At 38.6% G+C, this 25,327-nt stretch overlaps 1 protein-coding gene across 1 annotated transcript in view; it reads left to right on the plus strand.

The window, feature by feature from the left end:
* LOC127651065 (retinoic acid receptor beta-like) overlaps positions 1 to 25,327 on the plus strand; it is a 126,768-nt gene that overhangs the window by 94,973 nt on the left and 6,468 nt on the right. The window contains exons 4-5 of the mRNA XM_052136771.1: positions 5,309 to 5,469; positions 22,782 to 22,958. Coding sequence (XP_051992731.1) covers positions 5,309 to 5,469; positions 22,782 to 22,958 — 338 coding nt within the window. The remainder of the gene's footprint in view (positions 1 to 5,308; positions 5,470 to 22,781; positions 22,959 to 25,327) is intronic.

Here is a 25,327-nt window from a genome sequence, read left to right on the forward strand (position 1 = left end):
TGGCCGTCGGAAGCGGAGAGTACTCCACCGCATCCAGGAACAACACAGGGGCGGAAAGGCATCTTTATAAAGACGCGTCCTTAAAAGGACGTTCAACGCCGCTGTGTTTTTTGCTCTTTTAGAGGAAATTACTCTTTTAAATAAAATCAGTCTTTTATGAATGAAAGAACTCGTGAGAGATCTTTCTTATCTGCAACTGTCGATGCGCTCAGGGGCAGGAAGTGCACAGCCGTGCAAACAGGAGAAAGCCGCTGTTGTGCGCCGTCTGCAAACACGACCATCGGCTCCGAAGAAATTTTCTGAATGAACTCCCGTATTTGCGCCGCTTAAATACCCGTATGTCCGGGGGCGGGACATGCAAATACTGGTTGCCAACTCGCATTGGCCTTTTTTCATAGTTCAGAGGTGAATATCGGCGCTCAAGAGAGACCCCTAGTGTCGCTTCTCTGACACAACATGGAGAGAGCGACAGAAGGGGAACATACTTTATGCAAGACCGCATGTGCAGATGTGACCGTATGACCAATGCATTGCCAATGTGCAATATGGTTGAACATGCTTAATATGCGTTCTTGCGTTACAGTGGCATTAACAAAGTACCTCTACAATAAGAACCTTATGTGTTAACCTCAAGTTGCTATGACTATATTGACTTGAACTTACTTGATCAGAAATATTCTCTTCAAACTGTTTCTCCTTTATGACAGTAGTTGTGTTGAAGGGAAAACTCACTATAAAAGCAGACAGTTCACACTGCTATTGTGGCAACGTTGAGATGTCAGCGCGTACTTGCAGTCCGTTATGAATTGTGGTCTGACACATTTTAGAAAGCAGCAATGATCTGCCTTAGCAAACATCACTAATAATATTACAGCAGTATACAATATATCCCATACTCTCCTATTGTATGTGTACTATGGTATATTTGACTTGCCTAAACTGGGGCCTGCAGAACCCCTCTTGAAATGTCTATTTGCACCTGACAGATTCTACATTTAGGTCCATTTTAACAATGTTTCCTCAAAAACCGCATGAAGGATTTGTTCTAATTAGGTCAATGCTGGTTAGAACTGTCGAAAATGTCTTCCTTCTAATATAATCCTCTTTTGAAGTTGAGTTCTGCCTTTACAATTGTGAGATATCAAAAGGATGTACATTTAACTAGGACAGGGCTTTGAGAGGAGGGGATCAGTTTCAAGATCAGCCATGGTGGCTCCAAGCTCTCTTGGGGGCTTTAATAACAATGGTGGAGGGCCAAACTTACTTTAAATTTCATAAGGATTGTTTGTGGAGGTCTGATTCAGTATTGAAGTAGTTGAGAAACATCTCTGCCTTGTTTAGAGGTATCGTCTGAGATGTCCCTCCTGCAGTGAATTGCTTTAAAGATTAGCCCATCCAAGGCTTAATGAAACAGGATGGTCCCAGACAGCCCCCCCACAACACCAGGTGTTCCCTATTTAATGATTTCATACAGCAATGCAAACTTCATCAGCCTCTCCTGTATTAATAATGCCGGTGATGGCGGGGCTCCAGCACGCGGGTGAATAATAGAGCAGTGTGATTCATCGACCTTGACACATGCCAACAGATGCTGTTACTTCAGAGCGAAGGGATGGAAGCCATGCTCATATTTATCTTCCCTTAATGTGGAACATTTGCATGGTACAAATTTTTTGTTTAAAGGAAAAGGAAACTATGTCTATGGCATGAATGATGTTACAGGAAACTTAATTATTTGCTTAATGGATCACTCTCAGGGGACGGTGACATTTTTGCTAGAAATTTTCAGAAATGAAACATTTAACATTCAAATTCATGTTTTTTTCATATTTGTGCATTTCATGTCTCCTTACAGTATTACAATATGGCTACAGTTGAAAAGTATGCATAATTATTAATTGTCACAACCTCTCTACCCTTGACACGAATGGCATGTTGTATTTCGTCAAAAGCAATAGAACTCATCATAAACAATGATGCTGTCTACACTGGAAGAGTCCATTGCAGCACTTCGCGTCGCACCAACAGTAAACGGGTATCCCGTTCCATTTTGCGCTGCACGTGCTGGTACTACTACTGCCAACATCACAAATAAATAGCTTAGAACGTTCATGTCATCACGTCCAGAGTAGACAGCCCCAAGCCATTGTGTAGCATCGCGTTAACAGATGCGCCCCTTGTAGACAGGGTGTCACTAACCCTAGAGCGCTACAATATTTCTACCCAGTAATTTTGGAATTTACATTCTTATAAATTGAAAGGATAATGGAGTAAAGGATAACTGGCTGCTGCCTGCAATTTTTCACACCCAAGTAAAGCTTACCTTACACACATACATTAGACTATTTGCTAAATATTGTTTCCATTTTACAGAAAACCCCAAGCAAGCAGAAAATGGCTCATTTTGAATAAAACAGACTACAATGATTATTTTGATAATCTTTCGAACTGTGGTATAAGGTATAAACTGTATAGTCACATTTTTAAGAACAAACACTTTCATTTGATATATGACATGACTATGTTTTTCTTAACTTTAATATTCATATTTCTACATCATTTTCTCAGAGTGGAGCTTTTTTACAATGCAGAGGTCTTATCTTGTTATTTAATGTAACATACTGTGAATGCAAAAGTGATGGAGTTCTGTGAAACTTTCAGATTCTATGGTAACACATTACTTACCTACAGTATGTCTGCAGACTTTTACATTTAAATGATAAATTACACACTCCTGGCTCTTCTGATGGGTCCGCAGAGTTTAAGGAGTTAACTGGCAAATATCATTAACCACACCACTTTGAATTTTTAGCATAACAGTGTCGAACCATTGAGCTTAAACATACTAAAATACTGCTTCACAAAATTATGACAGAAATATCAAATCATGATTAAGGGGGAAAATATCACAGCATAACAGATTTGAACAGAATAGTGCAGAGACAAAGACAAATGATCAGTTTCTTCAGATAAACTGCAGAAAGCATTTTAGAAAAAAACGATTCTACATAGACAGTAAAAGTATATAAATTTTTTAATTATAAAAAAAGAGTAAAATATGGTTTTTTTTTTATTGATATTCCAATGAAGAACAAACATTTATGTTTTATATACAACAAATATTTAACTTTACACACTAAACAGAGTCATTTCTATGAAATAATGTGACTAAAGCCCTATTTGGATGGGAATCGTTTTAGGTAAGTGTTTTGGGGCCTTTAACTATCATTGTTTCTCAAGTCTTCCAAGTGTCTGAAGTGGATGTTGGTCTATGAAAAGATGCCAGAAAATGTAAGACATGCTTCACAACTTCAGATAATGCATCCACAGTAACAATGACTTTACAGACACATGTCCAGGAAACTAATCCCATCTGAATAGGGCTTGAGTTCACTATGCTGTTATTTATATAGTAAGTAATGGAGACACATGACACACAAGTGAATCCATTACCTGAAAATAACCCTATAAAAATGGGTGATATTTTAGTACAAGAATCTGAATTGTGGTCTTATTTTGAAATATGTGAAGCAGAAGTGCAATTATCATTGTATGGTCCATCTTCTCTCTACATAAGGATATACTACTGTTCTCAACAGAGCTATCAACACCGTCACTTGGCTGCGATGGTTCACACGCTCTAGATCTTTTGTGCACCAACACTGTAAATATCCCACTAGAGTTCACCAGAATTTACTTGCCGTGTCCTTGCATCTTGCGTGACATTGAATTTACACAGAGCATTAGCATATAGAGGCTTTATCATTTGTAACGCCTCAGCTAGATCAAGGCCGTCTCATATCACGGCGTAATATAATGTGACACGACCAAACGGTGCACTTTCATTGACAGTGATACATTCTCAAACACTTTTTTTGAAGAGCGGATCAGTACACTGAAGTCTGTGGATTCAAACGTCCTCATAACCACAAAGAAAATGTCTTTATGAATCAGGACAACGCTGTATAATATTACAGAGGTTGACAACCATAACTGAAGATGCTTTTTTGTCTCATATCTAAAAAATTATGCAGTTACCAGCAGTAAACCTAGTTTTCCCAGGAGGTCTTCCATCTAGTTACTGACCAGTCTCAGCCCTGCTTAGCTGCAGCAGGCAGCCAGTCTTGAGCTACAGGGCGATATGACTGCTGGCTTAGAAACGTATACTGAAATTAGTTTATTTCTTTTTATCGATCTTTTGCTCCAAAGGTGCGGCAGATTTCAGATTGGAAAAATGTAATCCAAGATGAGAGAGAGAAATTTCAATACTGAAAGTATCAATAAACCATAGTTCAATCTATTTAAAAACTACCCAATATGTGTGTGCAGAGTATTTTTATTAGAGTCTCACTTCATTAGCTTAGCAACATGCTAACGCAACATGTTTTCATGGGAAATCGTTATGGTGTATCTGAATGTTCATGTACCCTGAAGCATTTTTGCATTCATTTAAATGCTTTCACCTTTCCCTCTGGTGCTACTGTTAGCGTCATGCCTCAGCCTCAGAGACAAGTTCTGATCCCATGGAAACCAGAAATTAATTATGCTCACAAAAACAATGGTGAGCGTGTATCTGAAGTTGCATTTTCCCTCTAAGTTTGCATTTTTACCCCATTGACTGGTAGTTTTAGGGTTTGGGTTCGGGTGTAGAGGTTGTAAAATAAGCATTCATCTTCACTGTTTTATTTCATTTACAACGTAAAATAAAAATTTCTTTTGGCACATCTTCTGTTGACATTTTACCTGGAAACTGGAGCTCAAAGGTTACACGTTCAACACTTCCAGCTTTGGCCACTGTGGGCAGTTGTTTAATTTTTGGTAAGCACAGACTGATTTCAGTAGATAATCTTTTAACCTACTGTCACCAAATTTACAGTGCTATCAGTATATGGCAAATTACATTGAATCATCTGACTCGAGTCTTCTGTGCACTTCATTGGAGTTGCTGCCTTTGTAGAGGGTTTTAAATCAGTCACTTATGAGGTTTCATTTCAGTTAGCATGCTGCCTTAGAGGGTAGCTATGTGAACAACATCCTGGATGTAGACAACTAGGCAGCTCACTAGTTATGCAAAAGATATATTGTTTGAAAAGGATCATTCAATGTAGACATTTGTGAATGTGAACTTTGTAGAATATTTTTGTAGATTGATTATTTGTTCTAAACACACACTGAAGATATTTTTACTTCACTGTGAAGTTGATTGTTTTAACTGCATCACATATTGTCATAACAATATAATTTTAGCAATAAAGTCTAATGGTAACTCGTAATCATTAGTAACTCTTTTTTCTTTGTGCTCTCTCAGCTGTTCGGAATGACAGGAATAAAAAGAAGAAGGAGATTCCGAAGCAGGAGTTGGCTGAGAGTTATGAACTGACAGCAGAACTGGAGAACATCATTGAGAAGATACGAAAAGCTCATCAGGAGACGTTTCCTTCTCTCTGTCAGCTGGGCAAGTACACCACAGTAAGTCACGCACAAAGGACTGTATATCACAGGTGTTTTATAACATCATTTATAAGTTTACACTTTTAGACATTATTAACATACACTACTAACTTAGCACATATATAAATCTTTGTACATATTATTTAATCAATGGGCAAATGTTTTAATTATTTTAAAATACTTTTAACATTACATTTTCCAATAAGGTGAATATTAGAGGTCGACTAATAGCGGATTTTGCTGAAACTGATAACTAAGGTAGTGGAAAATGCAAATAACCAATTAATCTGCAAAAAGTTTTTTTAAATAAATGTACATAATGTTAACAATTTGTTTTGTCTTTCCTTAGTATTATGGGCACAGACATAGAGGCTACAAGAGTCCAAAATGCATAAAAGCCCAAAAGCAATATTGTGTGCTACCAAAATATAACCAGAACAATTAAGTACCCCGTCTGTTGCTCACTTCGACGTTGTGTCGAATGAAGCAACACTAGGGGTCTTTCTTGAGAGCCTCGCGTATCTCTGAACTTGAGAAAATTTGCATGTCCCTCCCCCGGACATACGGGTATAAAAGGAGGTAATCATGTATCTGTCCATTCATATTTCTTCTTCGGAGCCGAGCGGTTGTGTGATCAGCGAGCTGCAGTCACTTATTGTTCCACTCATCTCTGTAGAGCGTATGCTGTTGGATCTACACCGCATATCAGCGGCTTTCTCTTTCTCTGCACGGCAGTGCAGCTTTGCTTCTGGGTGCTTTGACAGCACTTCTAAAACAGAACATTTTCTTAAAAGCATTTAATTTCTCTAAACGATCAATGCATAGCGGCGTTGAACATTCTTTTCAGGATGCGTCTTTATAAAGATGTCCTTCTGCCCCTGTGTAGTTCCTGGATGCAGTCAATTTCTCTCTGCTCGGTCACACTGAGGCAGCATTTGTGGGTGGTTCGTGTTCTCACTGCGAGATCCTCGCCATGGCAAATTTGCGGTCGCGGCTTTCCTTCTTAAACAGGAACACCACTCCAGCCTCTATGGATCTGATCTTGCGAGTGAGCTAGAATCAGACAGTCGTCGACATAATTGAGAATGCGAATGTCCTTTTCCCATAGCGGGGCCAGGGCAGCCTCTGCGACTTTGGTAAAAAAGCGAGGAGACAGGGACAGACAAAAGGGGAGGACCTTGTACTGGTATGTTTGTCCCTCGAAGGCAAACCAGAGAAAGGGTCTGTGAAGAGGAAGGATTTATACGAAAGTATGCGTCCTTCAGGCCGATGGCCGCTAAACAATACCAACATTGTACTAATGCCAGGATGCACTTCTGCGTCAACCTCTTGAAGGGAAGCCTGTGTAAAGCTTTGTTCAATGTACGCAGATCTAGGAATGGGCGTGCCCTCTATTGGGCATGATAAAATAGGGGCTGTAGAAGCTCTTGTGTGGCTCGGATAAGGGGACGGGTTCTATCACGGGTTCTATCATGGTTATCAGCGAACTGGATCGCGTAGCCGAGAAAGATCGTACTGATGAGCCATCCCGATGGGCTGGGAAGCGCTAGCCAGGCAGAGCAGACGCCCCACTGGCAAGGTCTTCCGGGGGGGCGTGCTGCCCTGCGAGCCGTGCTGCCCTGCGAGCCTGCAACAGTGGTCAGCGGCTTGGGCGGGCGAGCTGCTTACCTGTTTGCTGGCTTCCTTTCGACGGAGGACAAGGGAAGGCGAGGGGCTCGCATCTCGCTTGTCGACCAGAAAGACTTTTAGCACCTGGCCGTTGCAAGCATGAGGGCCGGGAGGGCTGAGTATTGGAAAATGACCCAGGGAATGAGGAAACTGCTCTTTTGCTGACAATTTGGCAATGTTAAAATGCTTACCTTGTGACCCAGAGGCATATGGGGCCCATGCGCTTGCCTGAGTTGAGCCAGCCAATTGCCTCATCCCTGGGTTGCCTGTCTCAGGGCCACTCCAAAGCCCATCTGGGATATCTGCGAGAAGGTCTCTTTCTCAGCGACCGCCGCACAGGCTCTGATGGTGGTGGAGCCTGGGCCGACATCGCAGGAGGACGGCCTTGTCGAGAGGCAGATGGGGTTCGGGATATCGGAGGCCTGTGGGCGGTCGAGTCGCGCTGTGGCAGGATGTGCTTGATAGCCACCGTCTGCTTCTTCACCGTCAAACTGATGGGCAAAGTCCTCGACAGTGTTGCCGAAAAGCCCCCCTTGCGAGATAGCCACATCAAGTAAACTAACCATCTCTGCGTCACACATCTCAGCAAGGTTGATCCACAGGTGCCGCTCTTGGACCACCATAGTGGACATTGTCCGGCCCAGGGCGCGTGCGCCGTGACTTTCATCGCCCTTAGCCCTCTAAAATGAGGTTGGATTAACGGACAAACATTTTTATACATTTTGGTGTACTACATTAACCTTTTTGATACAAAAATGTTTAATAAAACAGAGGATCAGTTACTCAGATGATAAATAAATTAATTACACTAGGGTTTCATGCTTTGAGTGTGAGGGGGCCATTTTGAGGATCAAAGAGAGAATAAAATAAATAATAATACAGTACATGAACAATGAGTGCTGTGGCCCTATACCCTCAAAAAATCCCATGGTTATTTTGTGCCATTCTACTCAAAACCATGATGATGTCCTGCAATCTTATTCACATCCAATGAACATTTATATTTCCCCTTATGTTTCCTCTGCAATTATTGGCTTGATTTATTTATCATTAATAATCACAACAACAATAATGACTAGATAACAAAATCTATTTAGTTACATTTAGGTCTGTGCTTAGCATTCCAAATCATAATTTTCCTTTTAAAAATACAAAAAAACACTGCCCCATCCCACGGTGACAAAAGTGACTTGGTGAGTTAAATGGTTGTGCTACCCAGTTGTCCATTGCTTGAAGAGTTTGCAATAAACATGCAGCAGTCAGAAGTTTTTCTAAGAAATATTAATGTTCTTCATTTGGGGCCTGGGTTGATCAGCAAGTAAAGATGCTGACTACCACCCCTGGAGTCGTGAGTTCGAATCCAGGGTGTGCTGAGAGATTCCAGCCAGGTCAAGCAACCAAATTGGCCCGGTTGCTTGGGAGGGTAGAGTCACATGGGGTAACCTCCTCATGGTCACCATAATGTGGTTCACTCTCGGTGGGCATGTGGTGAGTTGTGCATGGATGCCGCGGAGAATAGTGTGAAGCCTCAAGACACGCTATGTCTCAGCGGTAATGCGCTCAATAAGCCACATGATAAGATGCGCAACTGAGATTCGCCCTATGCCACCAAGAGGACTTATATGGCATTTGGAATTGGGCATTAAAAATTGTAGTGAAAAGGGGAGAAAATCGAGAAATCAGGTTTATTGGTTATTTAGTTTTGAAGACAAAAGGAGATAACAAATTATCCGAAGGTACACGGACCAAGGAGGTCATTCAACTGCTCCATCATGACAAGATGGCTCCTTCAATGTGCATATTTTAGTGGAAGGAAATGCGCATTGATTCATATTTTTTGCTTAAGTAAAGATTTTAGAAAATGTTTTTAAAATTCAAAACATTTTGATGGACACCCAGCTATTGAATACACTTTGAAAATCTGATTATGTAATCAGATTACAAAAATCTAGTATTGTAATTGGATTAATTTACATTTTAAAATATTCATAACCTTACTACAGTTAATTTTGTATAGATTACATGATTACTTATTAACAAGGTAATGGCAGTATATTGTTAATAATTTATTGATCATCCTAATCATTCTCTTTTTTCAATCTTTTACATTTTTCATTCTAAATCAGCACACTGCTGGTATACTGTACTTTCAGTAAGTCTTTGAGTGTTTTCGGAAGAGAAGGGCAGGGTTGTGTGTATTACACTCAGAACTGATACTCGTTACTAGCCAGCCAGATGAAGATGGAATGGTCTACCTCAGCATGTAACCACTTGATCTATAGAGATCATTTCTTTTTTAAGGAGACACAGGGCAAAAACATCACTGTGCAATGTAAACCCAAAAGTTCATGTCCTGTCAACTGCAAAGGATTCTACATCAAATCTAAAGAAGCATTTGGTGGCATGTTTGCATGTTTGTTTTTTTTTACTTTACATTGCAAACTATGTGTGTAATTTAACCATGTGTTGCAGTGTCTTTGGAATGCTATTGTCTATCAAACGCATCAAAATGCACAAATACACATCATTTCATATTCAATTGGATTAGCGCCGTAAAGTTACTTTTATTTGCTTAAACTGCTTTTGTAGTCCATCAGGAAACGGAGGTTACAACAGTAACCATGACGTTCCCCTTCTGTCACTCACTCAACGTTGTACCGATTGTAGTGACACAAGGGGTCCCATTTCAAAACGCCATGCACTAACCTGTGTTACGTGGCTGCTGAGCCAGGTGTAAACAGGCTGTTGCATGCTAGAAGCAGCTGGGTCGGCTGCACGTAACCCTCCCCAACGCCCCCAATAAAAGGTGTCATATACCGCTCTTAGGTTCCAGTACCCGTACGGTTCATAAAATGCTGCCTGTGTGTGTTCGCAGCCCAGGCACACAAGGCAGCTTTTATGACCTTCAGAAGTGGAGAGAAATCGACCGCATCCAGGAACTACAGACAGGCGGAAGGGCATCTTGAAAAAGACGCGTTCAACGATAAGGACGTTCAAAGCCTGCTGTGTATTGCTCTTTTATGAGTGGAAACTCAAACTCTTTTAGAGGAAATAAACTCTTTTAGGAGGAGAAACACTCTTTCAGGCAATGAAAGCGCTATTTTGTTGTCCTTTATGCATAACGCGGTGGCTCATTTTAGCTTATCGCGGCCTTTTTCGGCACATTTCGCGGCCAACCCACCGACCCGCTCCTGATCGGCCCCAATGTGCGTCGGCCCACCAGGAAAACACCTGGTATGCCAGATTACAGTCCAGCCCTGGTGTGATCTGAGGTAAAGAAGCACAATTTATGGTACAAGTGTTGTCAGATTTTACTGCTGATTTGAAATATATTCTTTGATAGTAATCTTGATCAACCATTTTGGAGATTTCGGTCTTTCCCCATTCAAGTAGATTGTCATGTCACTTGATTACATAGAAAAATAGCTGCCCGAGAGTGTTCTAAAGATGTCCGGACTGAAACAGACTTGCTAAAAAGATATAAAAGTATGAACGGGAAGAGTTTGTTATATGATGTTATTATTATTAAATTAAATGAATTGATGAAAGACTGTTTGAGTTGAGATTGAGCCACAGGGTTAATGGATAAGTACATGTTTGATTTACTCTTAGGCTGTAATTCTTCATTCTCAGCAGACAGTGGAAATCAATTCAAAGAAGTCCACTATAAATCTTCCTTCAATACAGCACAGGTCTGCAGTTAAGAGTGCTGACTTTTGGCAAATCCCCTCCAGCTATTCCATAACTGACAGCATAGTTTCCACATCAGCCTCTCAATATAAAATCAGTGGAAATCAAATGCAATTAGAAATGTTGATTTAAACATGCTTTATTGAAATACCTTTTTTTAATGACTTGCACAGAAGTTGATCCATCCAGACATACAGTACATGACAAGATGAAAAGTGTTTTCCCAGTTCCATTTGTGCTTCAAAACTAATTACTGATATGTGACATCATCAAAGTCTTTCTGACCACATAGTTCAAACAGAAGATTCTTTTGGTCTTTATAAATGTTTTAGTATGTTTCAACGTGAGTATTCATAGATATTACTACTTTATTACTTTTGGTTAACTTTCTAAATCAAATTATGAAACGGACAATTGTTTATGAATCCCATTAAATTCATACAATTAATAGGTGGATTTTATTGTATTTAAAATCAGTTAATGAAATATATTCAGTGCCAGCACATTTAACATCACAAATGTATTTATCAATCTTTATCTGCATCTGCTTTAGCAGCTATAACAGACAAATCCTGATCTCATTATTGAAAGTTTTTCTCCCTCAAGAAGATGTATGGCGCAGATGTTTTGTCAGTGATGTTAAATGCTCATTGGCTCTCACGTGTCATGTGACAAGAGTGCAGCATCTTTGATTACAGTCTTTTTGAAAGAGATATATATGACACTTGCACACAGGTGATCAGGGGAAGATTTTCAGCAATTAATAAATTTAACACAAAGCAATATGTACATCACAGAGCACTTCCAATGAAGCACAGCATCATTTGGATTACTTTTGTTCTGCTTTTTGCCATTTTTGAACGAATTATTGTGCTTACATTTATCTGCCTGTTATGTTTTGTATATTCTTAAGAAATGTTTGGGATTAGGGTTAGGGGTAGGTGTGAGATTAGCAGCTCAATATATCTATCTAATAGTATATTGTAATTCAAATTATTGTTACAGTACATTATTCTGCCTGTATATAAATTGCTGAAATGTGGTTAGTTTTAAGGGTAGGGCGAGGTTAGGAGCTCAATAATAATAATAATAATAATAAAAATTGTAAAAATGTAACTACAAATATATTTATAATATGAAGTATTCATAAATGTTTTTATATGCAGTCAATACATCCATATTGTATGTTTCAGAGTCTATCCAACCACACAAAAATATACATTTAAATGTTACAGAGATTAAGCTGCATAATGTTCAAGCACAAAACATTATGAATGTAGTATTTTAAATATTGTACCATAGAAACATTATGAGTTGACACAAAATACATTATGATAGAGAAATATCATATACGGTATCCCCAATGTCTGTAGTGGTTACAGGTCTGGTACTTTGGGCCTGAGATTGGAAAATATAATTTCTTGAAAGTTCAGCAGTAAATTGATAAAAAGGTGGGGGGGGAATCTGGAACTTTTCAAGCTAGAATGGCATTGTCTCGGGAGAATGACTCTCAAACAGATTTTGGTGCCAAAAAGTAGCAAAATATGACTGCCATATGTCATACTTTTCAAATGCTTTTTTACCAAGCTCATGATAATGAGACATTACACTGTGTCACAGAACAGCCCAAAGCATCAAAAGTGTCATTTAAGAGTTTGGATCTGACACTCTGTGACCTTTTGAACCTAAAAAATTGAAAAATTGCATGTAACTTCAGTTTCATGAGGATCACAGTACTGACCCTGTCTATAATCATGTAACATGTAGTGCTGTCTTTGGGGGACTAACACTGTTCATCTGAAGGGTCATACATCCTAAAAAGCATCATATATCTCTTGTCTCTCTGGTAAGAATTGTACAACACCTCAGCATGTCGATCTCTGTCTTAGATAGCACGGGATAATCTCTGGCAAGTAAACACTAGTTTTTGGGGAGTTGCACTGATTGACAGCGACTGGAGATAAAGCGGGATGTTGCTGCATGTGGAGATGCAGGCTGTGTGAGAGTGTGTGCAAATGTAGAAGGAGTTCAGATTGACATGACTGCATTAACGCAGCTCTGATGGGAGTTCAGCTGAAGCCGTGCATTGTGGGTAATCATGTAAACAAACAAATACTGCTCTTTTAATAAAACACAGTCTCTTATTTGGAAGGATGAAGTTATGGCGGATGTTGTAAGAACAATAGAACATAGAGTAACTCAGGAAAGGGTGCCATTTAGGGTACCTTAACATCAGTGCACTCAGGTTTATTTGATGTTAAACTTTAGTTTGTCTGGTTGGTGTGAGCGCTTTTTTCCAAACTCATGTTCTCTTCATATGTTGATGTGGAGTACGATTCATGTGAACTCCAGTATGGTTCAGTGCTGATATCAGTTTGTCTTTCAATCTTTGCAACATGGATAACAATATAACTAAATTGTACATGAATAATTAATAATGCATTCGTATTAGAACAAAGGGAAAAAAAATCAAAGTTGAAACATTGTGTAACCAATATTTTATCATTACTGCAATCAGAGTATAAAAATGTTGTGGTAATGAGTGACCTAGCACAAAAATAATGAGGCATCTATTACAAGTGAGCAAAAATATGGCTTCATCTTACAAAAGTATGATTTTTTTTATTATTTGTTATTTTATGATTTTAGCATCAGTTGCTGTAATGTCGGACACAGGTGAAACAAAGTGAGGTGGCAAGTATCTACTGTAGATATCCATGTTTGAACTGCTTCTCTTTCTGATGCATCATTACAGAATAAGTCTTTTTCACAAATCTGATGGCTTGAAAAGGCAGCAAAAAGTGTCGCAATACAGAGAAATGGCTTGATGGACTCTTTTTTTTCTTTTTTTTTCTTCTGTTCTCCAGATCAGAGGTTTTCAACTCTGTTCCTGGGCACCCAAAACACTGCACATTTTATAAGTCTCCCTTAGCTGACAACCCCAGTTTAGGTCATGGAGCCTCTGCTAATGAGCTGATGATTTGAATCAGGTGTGTTTAATAAGGGTGACAGTGCTGTGGGTCCCCAGAAACAGAGTTGAAGACCTCTGGTCCAGATCGTTGTTTAATCACACAACGCGTTAAATCGACAGCCCTAATAGAAATCCTCAGTTTTTTGCGAGTCACCCACAAAAGAAACGTTTAAATGTAACAAATAATTTGACTAAGTTCAGTATCTTGCATAAAGACTTAAGTAGGGCACAAATGACACCATTTCCTCACAGTGACCCATTTACTAAAGTTGTTCACATTCAGTTTGATTCACTAAATCTCTGAAGCAGCACTTCAGGCCGATGTCATGGTTTGAAAGCCACTATAAGGTAAGGTAAAAATTATTCCTGTAAAGTTCAGTGAACATAATCAGAGAATTAAGCTTGAACTATTGCTTTCTGAAGAAAACGTTTATAGTGTGTGATGTCATCAGCGTTTGGGACATTATGACCTGAAGCAATTTAGTGAGCTCAACTTCTTTCACACCCCTGCTGACTTCTGTCAGCAGGGGTGTGAATGTGGGAAAAGAGGTCAGTGCCGGAGTGTCACGGAGCACTAAGACTATGACTGGAGAGTGATGCGTGCATGCTGTACAATCAGCTAAAGAGACACACACATGTGGTGCAGCTATCATTATGAGGATTCTCCATAGACATAATGATTTTTATACTCTACAATCTATAGATTATATCCCAAAGCCCTAACCCTCACAAAAAACATTCTGCATTTTTTACATTTTCAATAAAACATTGTTTAATATGTTTTTTAAGCAATTTAAATTAATTTATGGGCTCACACACACACACACACTCTCACACACACTCACACATACACACTCACACACAAACTCTCACACACACACACTCACACACAAACTCTCACACACTCACACATACACACTCACACACAAACTCTCACACACACACACTCACACACAAACTCTCACACACTCACACACACACACTCACACACAAACTCTCACACACTCACACATACACACTCACACACAAACTCTCACACACACACACTCACACACAAACTCTCACACACTCACACACACACACTCACACACAAACTCTCACACACTCACACATACACACTCACACACAAACTCTCACACACACACACTCACACACAAACTCTCACACACTCACACACACACACTCACACACAAACTCTCACACACTCACACATACACACTCACACACACACGCACTCACACACGCACTCACACACAAACTCTCACACACTCACACATACACACTCACACACACTCACACACGCACTCACACACAAACTCTCACACACTCACACATACACACTCACACACACTCACACACGCACTCACACACAAACTCTCACACACTCACACATACACACTCACACACACTCACACACGCACTCACACACAAACTCTCACACACTCACACATACACACTCACACACACTCACACACGCACTCACACACAAACTCTCACACACTCACACATACACACTCACACACACTCACACACGCACTCACACACAAACTCTCACACACTCACACATACACACTCACACACACTCACACACGCACTCACACACAAACTCTCACACACTCACACATACACACACACACTCACACACAAACTCTCACACACACACACACACACACTCACACACACACTCTCACAAACACTCTCACACACACACTCGCACACAAACTCTCACACACTCACACACAATCTCACACACACTCACACACAAACTCTCACACACACACACTCTCACATTCACACACACACACACACTCACACAAAAACTCTCACACATACACGCACACACACTCTCACACATGCACAAACACACTCTCACACACACACACACTCTAAAACACACACTCTCACATACACACAAACACGCACTCACACACTTACAATACACACATACACACACACACACACATAAAAATAATTTTCTTGTCTGAATATACAGTAAGTTAACATATAGGTTTAGGTGTCTATTTAATCAATAGCAATTATTAGTGGCATTCACTAAGTCAAGCATTACTTTTACCTTTGCTGATACTTACAAATAATGATTTGAACAAACACTACAACTTCAATGTGTAACTCATCCCGCACTGTTTCTGATATAACCACCACTGCATAGCACCCACCAAGAACACCCTAACAACTGCCCAGAATACCTTAGCAACTGCACTTAGAAAAACATAAAAACCACACAGAAACAGGCATACCATTCAGAACACCTCAGCAACCGCATCGCCCTGGCAAACACCCAGAACACCCTACAATCAATGCGGCCAATTTTACAAATGCACATTTTCTTCCGAAAATTAAAACTCTAGTATATAATCATGTAATGATACTGATGCAGATTTTTGATGTTTGTAATTTCTGTTGCCATGTTTTTTCTTTCAATTTGAATTTCAAAAATTGCATTTCCTTTCAAACTAAAAATGTTTATTTCTTGTTTATTTCAAAATTGCAATATACTGTATATATATTTAGGACTTTTATTATATGTTGTGTGAATGGGTTTTGAAGAGGCCAGTGATAATGTGTTCTTTAAACATGGCTGTAATCTGGATCTGGGCTAATTATCCTCGCTCACCGCCTACGAGAAGTTCCTCATTATTACACGCGATTGCTTCCCGACGTGCCTTTATTAGGCAACAGAAGAGAAGCCGCGCTCCCCTCAGATTAGGTTAAAGCTCCAATTAGGCCGTAAAATATTCAAATCCCGTCCTTCATTGATGGAGCAGTTCACAGGCGGGTGAGAGACGACTGAGCCTCAGTCAACAATGAATAATGCTTCATTCACTCTGATGCTTGAGAAATGACCTGACAGCTTTAATGACCAAATAAAACAGCTCTGATGTGTGGCCTTCAGTTCAAGGAGGTGCTTTCAGACAACTCACTCGCTGAATATTAGCTACATCAAAACCATAAGCTCTTGATGGTGTGATTCTCAACTGGTTTTTGCTCCAGACTTTCATTGCAGTAACTAGGGATGGTACGATATGATTCTCTTCAGTTCGATATATGATATGAGGTTCACGATTAGATCTAATCTTGATTCAATCTAATAACACTTAAATTACAACATTTTACAGACATTTTCTATTTTGTGAAAAACATTTTGAGCAAAATGCACATTATAATTTCTCATCAAAATAAAGTTCTTTAATAAACAATATAAATGCTCAAAGTTTAATTAATAGAGTTTCTCATATACTTATTCTTTAAGAAAAGATCACAAACAAATAAGCTTTCAAAAATGTTTCAACATTCAGGTTGACCAGGTGCAGAACCAGCAATAGAACTGAATAAAATCTGTCCTGAAAAAAAGAATGAATATGAATATTTTTATTTTTAATAATAGAATTGAATAAAATCTGTCCTGAAAAAAAGAATGAATATGAATATTTTTATTTTTAATAATAGAACTGAATAAAATCTGTCCTGAAAAAAGAATGAATATGAATATTTTTATTTTTAATAATAGAACTGAATAAAATCTGTCCTGAAAAAAGAATGAATATGAATATTTTTATTTTTAATAATAGAATTGAATAAAATCTGTCCTGAAAAAAAGAATGAATATGAATATTTTTATTTTTAATAATAGAACTGAATAAAATCTGTCCTGAAAAAAAGAATGAATATGAATATTTTTATTTTTAATAATAGAACTGAATAAAATCTGTCCTGAAAAAAGAATGAATATGAATATTTTTATTTTTAATAATAGAACTGAATAAAATCTGTCCTGAAAAAAGAATGAATATGAATATTTTCATTTTTAATAATAGAATTGAATAAAATCTGTCCTGAAAAAAAGAATGAATATGAATATTTTTATTTTTAATAATAGAACTGAATAAAATCTGTCCTGAAAAAAGAATGAATATGAATATTTGTATTTTTAATAATAGAACTGAATAAAATCTGTCCTGAAAAAAGAATGAATATAAATATTTTCATTTTTAATAATACAACTGTATAAAATCTGTCTTGAAAAAAGAATGAATATGAATATTTAGTTTCTCATCATTATTATAATCAAATTTGAACAAACATTCTACATTCTATTAATTAATAATTTATCATAAAATATATAATAATGATTTGAGTTATCACTGTTTGAAATAATGTGTACAATTTACAAGTAAAAACATTGTTTACACTCACTTATATAAGAAACACTGCGCATCCATGCTATATGAGATTAAAATTTATATTTATTTTTACTTTTTTAACAGAAAGCATGTTAAGACACATTATTTAATGAAAGTGGAGTCGCTTCACCTTTGATGGACACACATTACACGGAAGAAACGATCCGTTTTAATCTCAAGCACTTTTCATCAAAACAAGGTGATTTTCCAGGTATTCCTGTACTTACATTTCTAAAAGCTAAATTCAAGCACTTTAAGGACTTCAAGGACCTTGTGTGAACTCTGTAAAAGTGCACTAAGAACTGTAGTGGTAAAATCAAGTGATAGAGAGATTATGATGTTTGATGATTAATTTCATTTATGATCACATGAACAGAAAACAATGTTTCAAATTTCGAAATATCGAGTGATTCCACAATATGGTTTGTCATTTTTTTTGGTTCACGATATTTTGAATTTAAATATATTGTCCCATCCCTAGCGGCAACCCAACAGAGTACCAACATTGTTTATCGCACAAAAGTAAATGAAAATGCAAATTTGTCATTTTGCAAAAATGTCATCAAAGTAACAGGCTGTTAAATGAAATTATGAATGGCCCGTAACACATGAAAAAAAAACACTGGGTCAGACATTATCAGCCTGATCTCATGAAAATGACCTGACTGTGGTGACACTTTTGCTGTAAAACGAAATCACGTGACACTTACTGTTTTGCGGCAGTTCCGAGGTGAAAGTATGCACATTTTGTCATTTTTTGGTGCTTTTATGACACTTTGTATGACGCGTCGACTCCCGTGCTGTTCAGGACTCGTACCCTAGTCCTTTACATCACAAGTGCAACGCTCTATCAGTTGAGCTACCTCTCCAGTTGCTTGCATTTTAACAAGCTTGTAAATTGTGATGTACAGTAATGCAAACAATAACATTTAATTTTAATGTGCTTTTAACTTTTATGTCCTGATGAATGTGTCATTATTAAAGGAATATTAAGCTCAATCGACAGCATTTGTGGCATAATATTGATTACCACAAAAATACATTTCAACTCTTGAATACATTTCAATTCGACTTTTAGAAAAAGCTCAAATCTCGGTCAGAGTGAGGCACTTACAATGTGAATGGGGCCAATTTTTGAATGTTAATATACTCACTATTACAAAAGTATAGATACAAGACATAAACATTATGCGTGTAAACATGATTTTAGTGTAAAAAAAAAATTCTGTGTGAAGACAATTTTTCAAATTCATTTCCATGGTGATGTAATGTCAACAAACCCTAAAAACGACTGTTAAAATAATAATCTAAACAACGTTACAGCTCAAATAATACATGAGTTTAAACAGAAGAATTAATGCAAGTGCTTTTATAAAATTATAAGCTTCATATTTCTGCCATTAAACCCTCCAAAAATGGACCCCATTGACTTCCATTGTAAGTGCCTCACTCTAACAGATTTTTGCTGTCTCTGTTTTCCATGGAGGAAAACACTGTTCTATTTTGTAATGGGAGGCATAAATGTAGAGAAATGAATGCGTTTTGAAACTATATTTGTAAGCGTGTATTACTCATGAGAATAAGAGTGTTGAGACAGAGCTGTGTTGCATCTGATTTTAACCGTGTTCGAGTTGGTTCAAAAGTTCAAACCCTCAGATTCAATGAATCAATCCAAACTTTGATTCATTATGTCATCATTCAAACTTTTTCACAGAAGTCTCTATGTGGCCTTAAAGTCTTGATAAAACATATACAGTATTTAGGTCAATATTGTTGTGTATTGTTAGATTGCTGCATGTAAATTGGTAAATGATAATATTAATACCTTTCTTCCAGTATCGAAAACATGCCTTGATTATTTTAGCTCGATTTTTACTGTATTTCACTGATTACATTAAACATTGCAAATCTATTTGACAACAATGGCTTTGGTTTGACTGAAGTGATCATTCCTCTGATTGTAATAAAATCACAGTTTTAAGCCGTTCCAAAGCAAATACAGAAATAGCAAAATATATGAAATATCATCAAAAGTCTAAAAATAAATCCTGATATATTTTTTAGTATAGCCACCCCTACTGTTGACATTACTGCAAGTCATCATGGCTCTCTGCCTTGATATTTGCTTCCTGTGCCGTTTGTGTGATGGATGGCGTTGCGTTCCTTCTAACATTGGCAGCTTATTTTCTAATGTCACAAGTTGTCTAATTTGTTAGGATAAATGCTGCTAAATGAAATTACAAATGCCTGGTCACTTCCTTGTTTGGATCTATTGAATTATGGCCGGGCGGTAATTGACTGAGATTGGAAGGGAAATCAAACCGCTCCTCCTCTTGGCCGCGGGGAGGAAGAAGACAAGTAGGTTTAATATTGAAGCCCGGCCTTTCTCTCGTGTGTCTGTGGTTAGTTTGCCCATCATTACTGAGGTCTCAGTGAAATTTGCTGCTGCTTACTTCCAGTGATTTAACGCTGGCCGTGATGTGCGTCTCTCTTAACCGGAGATCAGATTTACTGATGTGAGCCAGAGACAAAAGATGGTCTGGCCAGCATCCACACAGAGCATCTCAAAGCCCGCGGGCATCAGTTTTTACTCTAGCATGCTGGAGTGAAGCCATACTTTCTGATGGGTGACAGAATCACACTCGCCGCCAGCGTCAGTGAATCTGTCTTTTTGGGAGTTGATGGGAGAAGATTCTTTGAAACATCAAATCATTTTTCAAATCCTCTTTTGTGTTCCTATAACAAGACATCAAAATGATGTCTTGAAAAGAGTCTTCACACACTAATTGTGGAAAATAGGAACAATGTATGCAGGTTTTTGGCATTTTTTGTTGGTAAACAGATAAAGGCATCTCATGTGAAAAACTCGGTATACCATTCTGTAAAAGTGGGATTGGTGGTGGTGTAGTGGACGAAAGCACATAACTGTTAATCAGAAGGTTGCTAGTTTGATCCCTACAGCCACCACCATTGTGTCCTTGAGCAAGGCACTTGACTCCAGGTTGCTCCAGGGGAATTGTCCCTGTAATAATTGCACTGTAAGTCGCTTTGAATAAAAGCGTCTGCCAAATGCATAAATGTAAATGTAAACGTAAAACCTTTCATGTTTTCTGTCGGAACCCCACAGCTGGAGTCAGTGTTTGAATGCTCATACAGAATACTTGTAGTCTTGAGGCAGAAGTCTCGTTCTTGCACTAGCATTGCTATATTAACTATGTTATGTTACTATATACAGTATTATCTTGAATGATGCTTTCTGTGTCTCTAAAGTTTTGCAGAATGATTTTTGAGGGCTGTTTTTTCTTTTTCCTAGTTATCCTTTATGGTTAACAAGCATAAAACACTCTTGAAGTCTTCAAGTATTTTAGGTGTGCAACTAGGGGTGGACTGGCCATAGGGAGAACTGGGACTTTTCAAGTTTTTTTTTGTGTGTCGGCCACGGAACAGGGCCAAATGGGCGGCAATAAGCTGAAACGGGCCTCCGCGTTATGCCAAAGGGGCCGTGACTGTCTGAAGAGGGCCGCAAAATTCTGCCACAATATGTTAAAGGGGGCCACCATATACAGAAAAGGACAGCGACACAGTTTTTTTATATTATCCTTGTAATACAAATAGCAGTGTGGTTCTGCCATTTGTTTGTCTACAGTAAAATATTGCATGTAAAGTATTTTTATGGGAATTTTTATTATGAGCTTAGTGCAAAGCAAAGGAATAGTTTGAACCTATTTAATGCCAAGAGAATAAAACGGGCACAATGATATAAAAATCAAATAATGTACAATGAGACAAAACATAAGCAAACTTTCAAAAACAGACTGGGTTTATGTTTTGACTGCAACCATTTATTTGTAAATATATATTATTTGGGGGGGGGGTATGTCAGCTGCTCGTCTAATGCTGGTGTTTGCCAGTTGATTAGCGCCACAAACGCACTGGATTGAGCAGCTGCAACACACTGGAAAATGGCGGACCACTCTCCGTAGAAACTCCTTTAGATTGTCGGTGGATGATATGTCGGACCCGATGTGAATGGCGCTATTGGAATCCATTGCTGCCGTTCAAACGCTTGTAAGGAACAAACAATCACACTGAAAAAACTGACTTGGTGTTAACAGGCCTTTAGCCAAACAAATATGAAAATGACACACTACTGAACAATAGTAATTCAAAGAATGCATATTACGAGATATAGGTTGTTGTCCAGTGATATGTTCAGAAAAGCTACCACACTTTGTATACTGTGCACAGTAGGCAATGAATGCAGTGTTTGAATTGTATGCACTGAGTACATTTACCAAAGTGCGCAGGATACAACAGAGCACACTGCATGAGATACTGTGTGCTACAATGCAATAAACTCAACTTCCATTTCCAATGTCACAAATGAGCCAACTACAATTTTTACCACATTTATTTCTGCTTTGATAACTGGAAGGCACTTACTGAATTAAGCATGCAGCGTGTGGTGAGGTCATTTGACATCCTTCTGTTTAAAATGTTTATCGTTCCATAATGTGTACTCATTCGCAAACTATTTGCTATAAATAGTATGCAGTTTATACTGTACACTGTGCTGTAAGCATTATGCAAATAGTATAGACATTGTGCTGCCATTTATCTCACTAATCATCACACATTCTTCTTTGGACAAAAAGTAAATGTAAGTAAAAGTAAGAGGCCTTAATTGCTGTGTCTATAATCATTTTGTACACGTTTCTTTAAGTGCCATGTGTTTTGAAATGCTGTATGTGTAGACAGAAGATTTTGTGTTAACTCTGTGTTTGTGTGTGTGTCTGCAGAACTCCAGTGCAGATCACCGTGTGCGTTTGGATCTGGGTCTGTGGGATAAGTTCAGTGAACTGGCCACTAAGTGCATTATTAAAATCGTCGAGTTTGCCAAACGAGTTCCTGGTTTCACTGGACTCACCATGGCCGATCAGATCACACTGCTCAAAGCCGCCTGCCTCGACATACTGGTACGTGCATGTGTGTGCGCACTGATGCAACCTAACACTCTTGGTATAAATGATATTTTCCATGACTCGAGTTCAAAATAATGTAAAGTCTGTTTATTAAACAAAGGTTCAGTTAAAGGATGTGCTTTACCTTCAGAAATATTTGGTGGGCATTTTTTTTTCAACCCTGTTACCAAAATTTGGGACAAGAATTCAATAAAACCCTGATTTGTTTGATTTCTTTTTTTTCTAGCAATAATCATTAAGTACTAGGTCTGTTGATCGATTCAAATTTTTGAAATAATTACTTACATGACATTTCAATTAGTTAATCGAATTAATCACATATATTCACATTCGCATAATACTTGCTGAGTAAAGCCTCCAAATAAGGATAATTCAATTAAAAAATTACATAACATTTCAACTATTTAGACAGATTACATTGCATTATTGTGGCAGACTAGTAAAGCATTGATTAGACAATACAAAAAGGTGGCTTTAGAAGTCAATGTATTGTTTTATTTCCATATCATTTAACACAAGCCTACAGTTAACAGCAATCCATGTTGCTAAATTCGTCAATCTGTCCAGTTCTCACAGGATGCATTCTTGCGTTACATCTGCGCTATTTTATATTGTCACTCTATGTAGATTTGCATCACACAGACACTTTTGGTCTCACTGGATTTCAGCATCATAAATGGCACATTTTTAGGATGCTGTGTCAAATTGAAAAGTAGTTTAAACTTTAAAAATCACGTCTGGAGATCCCTGCATCCTGTTGTTCTTTGTCCAGCTGTCAAAAACGTAGACACTGCTGGCGCGGCCTGCTCCCATGCTTGTCACGTCGCTTGTTCCCCCCCTCAGGGATGCCGGGAACCTAAAATGTATATGATGTCTTATGGGGCGTTGGGGAAGGTTACGTGCAGCCTGATGCGGTCTGCTCCTTCAGCTCGCAACACCTTGCTTGCACCTGCATCAGCAGTTCACGTAACACAGTTCAGTGTCATGGCGTTATTGGATAGGGACCCCTAGTGTCACTACATCGACACAACGTAGAGTGAGTATCAGAAAGGGAAGGTCTGATGGAGGGAACGAAATGTTATGTCCCTCTTGCCACAACACTGTACCAACCGCTGTAACGGCCAAAACTTATTCTTGGCTCCTCAGTGCAAAACCTGAATGAACAGCCGTATGTCTGGGGTAGGAACATGCAAATTCTATTCGCCAATTTTTCATTGGCCTTTTCTCAAGTTCAGAGGCAACCGAGGCTCTCAAGAGAGACCCCTTGTGTCACTACATCCACACAACGTCTCGTTCCCTCCATCAGGGAACGGGGGTTAAAACAGTAACCTAGACGTTCTGTGGCCCATTGAGTTGTTTTCTGTTAGGCCAATAAATTTATAAAAGGTCAACAGGTAAGATTTGATCTCAGATCATTCGTTTCTCATTATAGAGTAGGCCAGTCATTATAATATATAGATTGAGATCTGCTCTGTAATAATCTGATGTGCAGTTGCAAAACAGTGTAAAATATTCATTCACTTGTTTTCTCAGTGAACTGTTTTGTTTTTCATGCTTCTTTGTGTTTCATGTTTAGAGGGGAAAATGTAAATGTAGGATATGTTGGTTGAGATGGCCCCTTCAGCACTGTGTTGGTTTGTTTGTTGTTTATGTGAGAGCGGAGTTGTCTTTACCATGGTAATGAGACAGACGCAGAACAGACAAAACTTGAGGAGAGAGGGAAAGAGAGTTTAAATAAATTGTTAAAAAATAGCCACAACTTACCCACACAATCATGCTTCAATGTTCCATTCAACTCCAAAGGTCAGAATTTCCAACTTACTTGGAAACTGGAGCAGAAGTGTTCTGATTTCACAGAGATGTAGGTGCAGAAAATAATGCAGACGGAACACAAGAGCACGTCCTGTGAGAACTGTAGGTTTATGTTCAATGAAATGGGAATAAAGAAAACAATATATTGACTTCTAAAGTCACTTTTTGTATTGTCTAATCGTCTGGGTTGTACCTGTAACCTCCGCTCCCTGATGGAGGGAACGAGACATTATGTCGATGAAGTGACACTAGGGGGCGCTCTTGGGAGCCCCAAACACCTCTGATCTTTGAGAAAAGGCCAGTGGGAATTTGCATGCCACTCCCCCGGAAGTACGTGTATAAAAACAGCTGGAATGCAACCCCTAATTCAGTTTCGGGAGCCGAGACAAGGTCCCAGCTGTTTCAGCGGGTAGTTCAGTGTTGTGGCAGGAGTGTTGTCTCGTTCCCTCCATCAGGGAATAGAGGTTACAACAGTAACCAAGGCGTTCCCTTCTGTCACTCGACGTTGTGTTGATGAAGTGACATTAGGGGTCCCTATGCAAAACGCCACG

Source organism: Xyrauchen texanus, chromosome 10 (assembly GCF_025860055.1).
Source record: "Xyrauchen texanus isolate HMW12.3.18 chromosome 10, RBS_HiC_50CHRs, whole genome shotgun sequence".
NCBI lineage: Eukaryota > Metazoa > Chordata > Actinopteri > Cypriniformes > Catostomidae > Xyrauchen > Xyrauchen texanus.